We start from the raw sequence: 12,064 nt of genomic DNA, 5'->3' as shown, positions 1-12,064 counted from the left end.
CTGGAACAAGGATCATAACAGTTAGCTTAAGATACTTTATCAATTTGTTTAATGTTTTATTCGGTCTTACTTTCACAGATTTAGTAATAATTTGTAACTGTTATGACACGTACTCACTAAAGTTTTCGCTAAGATCTGGGTACAGAATCCGGCTGGGCCAGAAATGTGCTGTGGGATGATCGGAGGGATGTAAACAAGCTTAGCCAGACAATCCAAACTCATTCCTTTACATGGAGTTTTGTTAGCCTCACGGTTAGCTACAACACAGACTGCTAACCACACCAACTTAATGTGGCAAAGGAACCTTTAGCCTGGAGGACCCCTAAGTGTTGGACTTGTAGAGGTTAATTCACCATCCGTTACTAAAAAAAAAAAGTGTACCTCGCTGCTTTGACCCCTGTATGATGCCCGGTTTCATAGTGTTATTATGTTAAAATTGTAACTATAGTACATATTGATCTTAAAATTTGACATTTTTATTTAATTAAGCAATTGTTGGTTTCTTGATCTAGTGTTTGTATAAAATTGTTATTTTTAACATTATTTAGGTAGAGGCTTTAAATAAGCCCACTTTTTTTTTTGCCTCTTCCTGCACTGTTGGTCTGTTGTTTTCTAGGATGTTTGTGTTTTATTAAATTATGCAAAACCATTAAAACCTTAAAACCTTAGTACTTAGTATCTCAGTATCTACAGACATTTATTGTTCAAAGAGCACTAATTCTAATGAGTTTGGTGATCCGCTTCCTGAAGCAATACTTTAGCTAATGACTAGAGGCTCGGAAACGAATGACTTTCCCATCGTAATTAGCTTTAGTGCTAATCAGCTGTTTATTAGCTGTTAATAAGGAAACATTAAACATTACAGCAACACTATGCACTAAACGTCAGCATGAAAGCATTGTGCTTCTGCTAGCATGCTTGTGTTAGCATTCAACTCAAAGCTTGGCTGTTCCTGGCTCTTAGTCTTATTGTAAGGTTTAGTGAGTACAACCTTATCATCACAAATAGGAAGGGTGGGCAAACCTATGAAAGGAAGATCAAAGTTGTATGTAACTGGAATTATTCTTAATTTAGAAAAACTCTTGGTAAAAGTTGGCAACTGAACCTTTTTTCACACAAAGACTCATATTTGTCCGTTTAGATATCATGCAAATGTCATGAAATGTTGTGAGACCAGGTTGGACATGGAAAACAATGGACATTATTTTGTTGGTTTGAAGTCAAACTCGTGTTAGGATCACATGAAGCCGTTACCCAGCCCCTTCTCACACTCCTCGGCCAAACACTTCCAACGCTGCCTGTTCTTCTGACATCCTTCCAACAACGGGGAGCAGTACTCCGACATGCCAGACAAGGTCTGTGACGGAGACAAAGAGATGTTATTTACCTTTGGAAAATTAAATGGGCATTGTACTAAAATACAGAATTCATTCATCTTTCTAGCAAGTGGCAAATTTAAAGGACGAATGCCATTGGCAATGTCAAAATAACTTTTCCAGCATTCATTCATTTCAATCGACACGATCTGTGGTCACTGCAGGAGAAATGGATGATATACCTCATATAACTGAGTGCAGATGGCATCAATGAAGGACACCTGCATGCTGGGAATCTTATCTCTTTTCTCCCGATTCATCAGGTCCTAAAGTGAAAGGTTCCGAAAATAAATACTCGTAAAGCAAAATACAAAGATGGCAGAAATGTATCCAAATCACATCATATTTCTTGCTCAGTATATGGAGTTTCAGACAACAACAAGAACCACATTTCTGAACCATTAGCAGGACAGTGATCTGTAACATGCAACTATTTGTCAGGTGACACAAAAACGTCAGCTGAGCATCACCAGTTTAGCCCTTTAAATAAGATGCTGCGTGTTTTGGTGATAAACTGGAACACAGTAGCCTACATACAACAATGAAAACTGCATTGAAAAAGATCCCAGTGGCATACCACAGCTTTTGTTCTACTTCTTTTAAAGGTTTGTAGAACCCTGATGTGACACTGCACTTACGATGGGTTCAACGTTCAGCTCCCGCCTCTCCTTATCCCCCTGCTCGAAGAACTCAGTGGCTACCAGCTCGGCAACCTGTATCAGAGTTCAAATGAAATCTTAAAAACAACATGTTGATTCTAAAATTTAGTGGACAAAAAAAAAACATATCAAGGAGTTATTTCTTTACACTGTTATCAATGTTAACACTTTTAGTTCCAAAAGTATTCTAAAACAAACATATATTCAAATGTGATGAAAGGCAAAGAAGCAAACATGTATCACAAGTAAAACACAATTTCCTCTGTCAAGATCCCTCGTGTTATATCACACTGCTGCTATGCTGTTGTATTTAACCCTGGAATCCTGGCATATTTGTGGCACTTTGAATTTTAGTGGAGGTACTTTCATGAGGTTGATTTTGGAAACTAAGTTGGGATATTGTATCGTGGATACAAACTTGTCAAACAGCCTGAGTTAAATCCACTGAAAAAGAACCAGTTCGACCAAGACTCTATAAAGAAGGCAAGGAAGACCACACGCAACGACTTGAAGAAACAAGTACACTAAGAGACCAAGGGATCTGCCAAAAGAGTGCTAGTCACTGAGTTAATAGTCTCCGTGTGATTACAGAGCTAAATGAAATATGACTGCAGCCCCAGGCTCCAGTCTCTCAGTATGTGTGGAAGCCATCGGCAGCTCACTGATAATAACAGCTGACAGAGAGACAGCTTATTACAGCGACTCAAAACCAAAACTAGTCGGGCTCAATAACTTAGTCTTTATTTACTTTACCTATGTCAGTCAAAACAAAAGTATTTTTTGTCTGCATAGCTGAGCAAGTTAGCTCCACGCCAGCATAACTTCAGTGCTCAGGGGCAACAGCAAGAAAAAAGCCACGACTTGATCTATGAAAGCATTTCCAACTGTTAATTGTGGGATGCTTGCACACTTTGGCCATATGTTCATAAACAGTTTGGTCAGGCAAGTAAATCCAAGTCTGTGAGGGGAGATCATATCATGTGAAACACATTATACAGTAGTTACATGACTTCAGCTAAGGAGCTTCTCATTAGCCTCTGCAAGGGTCTATGGATAGAGGGGGTCTTATGCTGTACAGATTGTAAAGCCCCCTGAGGCACATTGGCACTTTGTGATATTGGGCTAAATTAAAGATTGATTGCTTTTCTGTTTTGGAGTGGGATAATAGCCTGAGTTCAACACAGGCTATACTCCTACATACCAGCATGAAAAAAAGTGAATATGAAACGTACTATAATTAATATTCATGAATGATTTCAGATAAACCTCAAACTAAGAGAATAAATAATCCACTGATCAAAGCGTTTATTTGTAAGCACAAAGCTTCTAACTGTATCCATGTATCCACACCTCGCTCTCTGTAACGTGTCCCCACACCGTCACATGAAGGATACATTCACCCTGTCATATTGTTTATTTAAAGCTGCACTCACCAATGTTTTAATATCATAATTTGATCCACTGACTTATTTGTACTCACAGAGAATTAAAACACACAAACATGAACACATGGACACTGGACAGAACCATGTATATTTTGGTGGCAGTTCACTTCTGTGGTAAGCTACTGAATCCACTAAGCTTTAAAAAGGTTTAAACCATACCACAGGTTTAAAGGAATGACAACTAAAATGAAACTCCAATGCTCATCTAAAGCCAAAATGTACCCATGCGGAGGAGAAAGAAGAAACACTCAGTGTATCTGGTCTGGCATCAGAGTGCATGTTTGAGTTAGAGAAAGTATTTGCATGTTTACTTTCCAAATTAATTTTGAGAAGTTATCTGAGGAGAGGGCCACATCTGTTTTTATTAAAGAGCACTGACTTGTCAACACAAACAACCTCACACACACACACACACACACACACACACACACACACACACACACACACACACACACACACACACACACACACACACACACACACACACACACACACACACACACACACACACACACACACACACACACACACAAACACACACACATGTTTGGAGAGTTTTAAGCATGTTAGTGGACACATTATTGTCATGTCACTTCCATTTGCAGTGCTTTAAGACTCTTTGAAACCTCATGCAGCATGGCTTTGCACTACAGTATGTGTGTGTGTGTTTTGCATTAGGTGAGTGTGGCTGAATGTGTCCAGCAGCAGTGGGGTTAGGTGGTGCTGTGGAGTTGGGAGTGTATTTAGAGTTTCTTTTGAGGCCATAAAGATCAGAGGAGGCTGTAAGTCACTATATTTAAGCGGGCCATCAGAGTGTGCTAGGGTAGGCTAGCAGCTGGAAAATGAGCAGAATAGCCATAATAAATCACACAGAGTGATCCAGGATACTGCAGCAACATTAGGCCTGAGAACATCCAGTACTATGCCATTAGAAAAACTCAGGTTGAAAAAAGCTCCAAGGCAATCTCTTTTTAAACAATTAAAAAGCCTTTATTATGATGGCATAATCATGCTAGACCTAAAAAAAGGGAATTTCTGCATCCACATGTTTCCTTATCCAAAGAGCACCTCAAGCACTACTATCCAAATACACTGAACAAAAATATAAACGCAACACTTTTGTTTTTGCTCCCATTTTTCATGAGATGAACTCAAAGATCTAAAACATTTTCTACATACACAAAATAACCATTTCTCTCAAATATTGTTCACAAATCTGAAAAAATCTGTGATAGTGAGCACTTCTCCTTTGCTGAGATAATCCATCCCACCTCACAGGTGTGGCATATCAAGATGCTGATTAGACAGCATGATGATTTGTGAACAATATTTGAGAGAAATGGTTATTTTGTGTATATAGAAAATGTTTTAGATCTTTGAGTTCATCTCATGAAAAATGGGAGCAAAAACAAAATTGTTGCATTTATATTTTTGTTCAGTGTATGTTATGACTCAGGTTACAGCTTTCTGTGATAACACTGTTTATATAAAGGCTTACACTGTAAATCCACTGTTATGAGGCTCTTAGCAAGATTATTACATTACATAGCAACAAGGTGTTATAAAACCAGTTCTTATTGGAATTGTATTACATTATGTAGTTCTAACAGGGCAAGTGCTTTTGCTATTGGTGGGATTTTCTAGCTTTTGAAACAAAGAATGCATGACCCTTCAACAGGGAGGAGAGAATGTGAGTGTCTAACAGTTGTCTAACATATTGTATATGTGCTAGACAACACAGAGCTGTGAAGATGTTGAAATAATAAGTGAGGCTGGCAGGATGCCATGTAGGGACCGCAGACCCTCAGAGGCCTGTCAGGAGCTCAGCAGCTGCATACTGAACCAGCTGAAGCGCTCAAAGTTAGACTCAAGTCGTGTTTTGCATAACTGCGACTGTGAAGTGACTCTTTCCCTGCTGCGTTTGTAGTCTCGTTTAGTCTCTGTAGTTTCTAGGTGAGATGAACTAGTTGTTTGTTGTAGAGTAAAACCCCTTAAGGACTTGTGTTTCCTCTAGTGTCGTGGGTAGAGGTAGGTCCACCTACAGAGCTGTTGAGGATCATCAGGCACTGGTCGAAGTGGTGGTGCTCCATGGTGGAGTGGCAGTACAGCTGGGCAAGAGGGTGCTCGCTCCTGGAAACACAGAGGAAGTGAGAAAGACTCCCACACATGCATATACTGTACAATCATACATTATTTATGTGACTCATCTCTCCTGCAGTACCTCTGTATGTAGGAGTTGTTTACTCCTCTGTGGTCCAGATCGTGGCTTAGAGTTGCAATCATCAAAGCCAAGACCTCCAAGTCATTCAGTTTATTCTGTCAGGGGGAAGACAAGAGCACGGACACACGATGGAGTTAGGATTCTGCATTCTCCTGTCTTACAAGGAGCAGTGGGAAGCTGCTGTACACACTCTCATGCCCCTTCTCCACCAAACAAAGTGAATACTTTCCAGCGGCCGCTGCCGTGAGTTAACGGTAGACTAAACTCTGCCGTGAGTTAACGGTAGACTAAACTCCGGTGGACGAGCAGCACTGCAGGGGTCGGTAAATGCCGCTGAACCACATTAATAAACAATGAACCACGGCACTCTGGAGAAAAGTATAACGTATCGTTGACGGAAGCACCAGCCAATCAAATCATACGCCAGTACAAGCGCTAGCCAATCAAACCGTGTGCTTGTGTGTCCGGGGCGGGAGATTAATGTGATTGGTTGTTGGTCGCGCGCCAGCCACGCCCACCGGCAAGCTTCAACGCAACGGAACTGTATGTACGATACGTAAAGGTTGAGGAGTAGTTATTTAGTTTAATCTGGCTCCGTATGATTAAAAGCAACAAGATCATCGACCCGACGCAGTCCCCCATTGTGGTTGTTGTGAGCGGCGTTGGGGAGAAAATCAGCGACGTAAACAGTGATGTAATGACGCAGCAGCGGCAGCACCAGTCGGGCTCTGAGCGGTGGAAACACAAGTGGTGCTACAGAGAAGAACCAGTTAAGCACCAGAAAAGCACAAGAACGGATCTTGAACCGGAACAGATGAACATCTGTTACTGCAATCAAACCAAACAGAAGCCTCATAGCTTTGAACACGTTGCAGTGTGGGCTCTCACTACACAGAGGACAGTTTCTGCATATGACAAACAGCTTTACAACAGAGCGCAACAAGATGGCATTCTGAAGAGAATAAATACAAAAATCAAGCATATCTGATATGTCCAGTCTGAAGCTACTCATAGTTGCTAATATTTTATGCAGAATTACTGTTTTTGTATTACAGAAACCACTAGTATTCACGGTTTTCCAAACTAATGGTTTTTCCAAACTAATGTATTCTTACATGAGATAATGTAATTTTATAAATATACTCAAAGTGTTGTTTCATTTCACAACAAATCATGTAAATTAAATATTACAGCCTCACTGACCAAAACAGAAAAGTTACTCTTGCATACTTCTGTAGATGTAAACAGGAATTGTGTTGCTTTTAGGGAAACCAGTTTGGATATAAGACTCTTATAGTAGATTTTTCAACAAGATATAAAAATGTTCCAAGCATAACTGATCAATTGTTAACAGCATTGGATTTTCTTTCATATTAGCATGTCCAGTTCTCCAGTTTCTAGCTGCTGTGGAAGGCAGACAATGAAATGTTTTGAGTGGCAGTAAAGCATGTTAGATTTGTAGATGATAACATAAGCATGCAAAAAAAGAGATTGCATTAAAGCATCTGTATAGAATTCAACTTTTTGGATTAGAGTAAAAGGCGGTGACCCAGATCAGCTGGTCCTGAGCAATGATTGGCTGACCTGTAGGCGTCCGGACTTCAGCAGGGTGAACATGGTCTGGGCCGTGTTGAAGGCGTGTCTCCAGTTGTGATAGGCCACATTCTTCCTGTAGTTCTTCTTCACACTCAGAATCCAATGGCATAAACTCTAAAATTGGGAGAAAGAGGAGAAAGACATTTATCAAACCCTAATGAATATTTTTTCCAGAGCTGAAGGTACAACGTTTAAGCACAATATTTAAATAATAAATGCCTAAATGCCTAAATTCCATCTGGACTCCGATCAACATAGGGAAGATACATCATCACATTTTCACCCTGTAGAGTTCCTCTTCGTTGTCTGTATTACAGCGCTAGAGAACAATTATATTAAAGGTCTACTACAATACGTTTATATGCTAACGACATCATACTCTAGATAAAAAACCCACACACACATTCAACAAAAACATGAACCCATCCAAAATATTCTCCAAAATAAGAAACTCAACCAACCAGACCTATTGTTTTGAGCTGTGAGACCCACTGTGTATCTGAAGCAGGGGGGGGGGGGTACCCTGACATAAGGGCTAACCATACATAATTATTCATATCTGTATATGTCTAAATCAAAATGTGTTGTTTTTCTATGCTGTCACTTTTGAAGTGATTTTTTATTTGTTATTCCAATTATCCTTGTTTGAACTCCTACCTGTCCCATCTTAGTCCCACTCAACACCTGAACTCCCCTCAGGGTGATTACAGCATTATCTCCTCTAAAAGGAAAACACAGACTACCTTATGAGAGGGTTGCAACAGAGAACAAAGTAAAATAACCTGTGATAAGCAAAGTGGCTTGACTGTCCAAATATTATTTGAAATTGAATACTTTGCACCTTGCCAGCAAAACGATGTCTAAAAAGTAAACGCTTTTTAATTTTAAACTTAACTCAAAGTAAAAAAGTCACGTTTACTCTTCCGGAACCGTTATCTCACATATTTATTTATTTATTATTACAATAAGCAGTATGCTGTATATTTAACTTCTCCTGCATTACCTCTACATTAGTCTTCCGACATTCTCATGCACCATTTTATTTCTATACTGTTATTTCTTGCACATTTTGTATTAGTTGTATTGTTTTATGTCTTATATATATTTACGTATGTTGCATTGTTGGAGGAGCCTGGGAATTTTCATTGCCATGACTACACAGTGGCTGCTGTACCTGTGATGAGAGAACCTTTAAATAGGATCTGAATTATACTTTGATGTCACATTATAATTGAGAATAATAGCATGTTGTGTAGTGTACCCCCAGGCAGGCTGCTGCAGAATGACAGCTCTCCTGCCTGAGGGCCCAATCAGCTCCAATCAAAGACCCTCTGTTCTGGCCCCTCGGCTGCACCGCGGAGGTAAACCACCAGCACACAGGGACCGCTTCAGGAGGGGAGTGTGTTGAGGACGCCAGCCAAACCTGCCAGAAGTCCGGTGCCGGGGGTGGGGGGGGAGTGGTTACTGACAGACACCAGAGTGTGTGAGGGATTCTTGTTGGGGAAGTGTTTTTGGTGTATGACATTGCTCTGTCCATGTGTGTGTGGTTTCTGAATTAAGGATGCACAAATATTAACTCACTTGTAAATGCATTCACTCATCGGACACACACACACACACACACACACACACACACACACACACACACACACACACACACACACACACACACACACACACACACACACACACACACACACACACTTCATGCTCAAATGCTGCTGATAATGACCAAAAGATTGTTTTCTGCAATTACTGAAACCAGGAGGCTTCTCATGTCTCTTTCTTAGACATTTATTGAAAACAACCAACAATTGTCAGCAGAATGTGATGGTTAGTATGATGGTTGCCATGATACCTTCATAATTCAGGCTTTGACTCTCTATTGATGTCTGGAAATATTACCTGTATGTACCATGTAGCAATAGCTATCATTTTAATAATTGAACAACCACCTGTCTCATTTTACTTAGGATGTATGTATGATGTATGTCAGGATTCCAGAGGCCTCTACCAAATAACTAGTGTGTTATCCAGCTCTGGTGAGATAAACAGATGGACAGAAACAATATAAAGCATTTTTAGGTCAAATGTACTTTAATTCTTACTGTGTACTTCATCTGGAAGTTTTGGACCAGATTGAGGTCGACAAACATCCGGATCGTAGCCATGGTGGTTTCTGTGTCCGACAAATCAAAGTCACTGAAGCTGAAGTCCATGAGACGCAACGACTGGGCGGACGGCACTGTGGCTACCTGAAAACACACACACACACACACACACACACACACACACACACACACACACACACACACACACACACACACACACACACTGATACATATAGATAGAGAGATAGAAACTGTATTTACCCCAAATTGGGAAATTGTTTTGTTCCAGCAGCAGTGTCAATCATTACACAAACTATGTCAGGGAACTCAGTTGCGTAACAATAAACGGCAGGAGTATCATGCATCTGCACCCCGGATATTAAAAGTGCTGCTGCAGGTACAGTAGTAGCTTTAGTTACGAGGGTTTTCCTCATATGATGTGTAACACAGACTGCATGCAGCAGTCTCATGAGTAGAACCCGTGTCCTAGATACCAAGTGACGCATACTCCCTTTAGCACCCAAGAGGAGCCACTTAATCAGGTTATGCTGTGAGTTCAGCCACCTCACCACCAGGAGAAGAGAACAGACGCTCGTACTGTACGCCTCCACGCTCAGGCTGTGGAAGCTGGACTAAACTGATTTATTTTATAATCTCACAGCGCCTTGAAAAGCTGTTATAAAACCAGTTATGTACTTAAAAGTGAGCTAATCATGAAAATCACAAGAAAGACGGAATTTAACAGTATATCAAATTTTGAGTTCATAAAGAAATAAATTAAGATTAAGAAGTTCAACAACAATAAAAATACAGTAATTTGAAAGGATGTGTCCATTTGTAAAATGGGTGTAATATGGGTCTAATAACAGTGTAATATAGGTGAAATAACAGTGTAACATGGGTATATTAGGGGTGTAATAACAGTGTAATAATAGTGTAAACTCAGTGTTACATTGGTGTAATGTGTGTCTAATAACAGTGTTATGTGGATATAAAAATAATATTACATGGGTATAGTTAGGCTTTAATATGGGTGTAATTATGTTATAATAGGGTTTAATAGGGGTGTATCAATGTGTAATATGGGTGTAATAACAGTGTAATATGGGTGTTCATCCTTCAGATGAGAAGCATGTAACACAACCCCACAGCGCTCACTCAGTATTAAACGGCTGCTTCATCACAGCACGATACAGGAGGCATGATTGGCTACCAAAGCTAGAATGTGGATACATTAAACACATTACATCTCACACTGATGTTTTAAAGTTCATCTGGAGTGTTTTGTCAACGTAATAAAATGTTAATTTACCGCGGTTACCTGGAGTTCCCGCGTCTCTTCCTCTGCGGCAGAGGCGTGATATGACAACACCTGAAACACACACACATGGAAAAAGTATATATCAACTTCTCTGTAGAAAACACCATATAACACGGCATATACAACCAACTCCTGACCTGCATCTACATTTGGTTTGGCTTTGTGGGGTCAATCAGTATCTAATCATCTGATGTAGCATCAACATGTTTTGGAATTTGCCCAATAGAGAGAGGGTTAACGGGTGCCTTGCTGTATGGGGCTTGGCCAATCAAAGACAAAAATAACTACAAGGAGCCGCCCCCCACTCTCAGCATTAGGTACTGGCAGCGTGGTTTTAGGGACGTGGAATGCATTATTAGGGAGCGCTGGGGAACACCGGTCCGAAACCCACCCTGATCGCAACTGCAGTCGACAATTTATTTTGTATTCACTGTTACAGGCGAAAAAGAAAAGTGCTAAAATAAATGATATTAATTATACCAACTAGATATAATTGGGCTTTACTCGCAAGTGTGGGATCACTAACAGCCCCCCGCTGAACGCTGCTGTGTTGGGGGGTCTCCATGGGGAAGAGGGTCGCCTCTAAACTACACTAATACATCTCAAACTGTTCTTTATTCGTATGCACTGAACAGCAGGGCAGAGTACCCAACCATCTGAGAGTCTGAGTGTGGGAGTTTTGTAGTGGGTGCAGCGGCTAAATAATAAGAAATAAAACTAAAAATGTAGGGGGATTATCCAATGTCCAGTCAAGAACGTTGTTTTGTGCATTGATCCCCACCAATACCTGTGTCCAACATATACAAGATCACCAGGTTCCCAAACCACCCAGTGCACAGAACCAGCATCAAAATCAAAGCATATACTTGAATTAACTACAAATAATTACAATAAATAATGATTAATTTAACGTAAATAAACAGCAAGAAAATACATATTTAATTGCTAAATAACCCTAATAAATGTATAGCTCCAACAGGGGTGCTATGCACCATCCTGTCTGTATAGACCCACAGTTTGTCTGTATTCTACACTCATGTCACGCTTGTGATGGATGTCAATGTAAGATATGATATTTGTGAACAGGACCTCAGGATGGAGAGGTATAGGGACCTTTGCACTGAGCCGTGGTGTAAAGTAACATCTACTCAAGTACTGTACCTAAGCTGCATGATTATCTACATTTTTTGCTACTTTGTACTTCTACCCCACTACAATTCAGATGTAAATTGTGTACTTCTACTCCACTACATGTATTTAATACCTTTAGTTACTTTACAGATGTGGATGAATGATGTGAAATATAATCAAGTGTTGAATCAGACTTTAGTTCCA

The 12,064-nt window shown here is 40.1% G+C and overlaps 1 protein-coding gene and 1 long non-coding RNA gene across 2 annotated transcripts; both read right to left on the bottom strand.

The window, feature by feature from the left end:
• Window positions 1-540: 540 nt before the first annotated feature.
• On the bottom strand, window positions 541-2,121 carry LOC104957631 (uncharacterized). Its single transcript, XR_799682.1, has 3 exons — window positions 2,015-2,121; window positions 1,559-1,642; window positions 541-1,357 (listed from the first exon to the last, which is right to left on the bottom strand). It is a non-coding gene; the product is annotated as an uncharacterized lncRNA (long non-coding RNA).
• A 3,350-nt stretch (window positions 2,122-5,471) lies between these two features.
• Window positions 5,472-10,800, bottom strand: LOC104957633 (cGMP-specific 3',5'-cyclic phosphodiesterase-like). Its single transcript, XM_010785276.1, has 5 exons — window positions 10,721-10,800; window positions 9,406-9,552; window positions 7,286-7,411; window positions 5,702-5,796; window positions 5,472-5,610 (listed from the first exon to the last, which is right to left on the bottom strand). Exons 2-5 carry the CDS (start codon window positions 9,514-9,516, stop codon window positions 5,472-5,474), a joined length of 471 nt encoding a protein of 156 aa, XP_010783578.1. The 5' UTR covers window positions 9,517-9,552; window positions 10,721-10,800.
• Window positions 10,801-12,064: the final 1,264 nt, after the last annotated feature.

Source organism: Notothenia coriiceps, unplaced genomic scaffold (assembly GCF_000735185.1).
Source record: "Notothenia coriiceps isolate Sejong01 unplaced genomic scaffold, NC01 NC01_scaffold00027499, whole genome shotgun sequence".
Classification (NCBI taxonomy): Eukaryota; Metazoa; Chordata; class Actinopteri; order Perciformes; family Nototheniidae; genus Notothenia; species Notothenia coriiceps.
The sequence above is the reverse complement of the archived record's forward strand: the minus strand, read 5'-3'. Positions and strand labels throughout refer to the sequence as shown.

Excerpts from the sequence above, each read along its gene's own strand:
- LOC104957633 (XM_010785276.1), bottom strand. The coding sequence starts at position 9,516 with ATGGACTTCAGCTTCAGTGACTTTGATTTGTCGGACACAGAAACCACC. Across the intron at positions 5,797-7,285 it reads TGAAGTCCGGACGCCTACAG|AATAAACTGAATGACTTGGA; the intron begins GTCAGCCAATCA and ends TCCCCCTGACAG. Across the intron at positions 5,611-5,701 it reads AACAACTCCTACATACAGAG|GAGCGAGCACCCTCTTGCCC; the intron begins GTACTGCAGGAG and ends CTGTGTTTCCAG.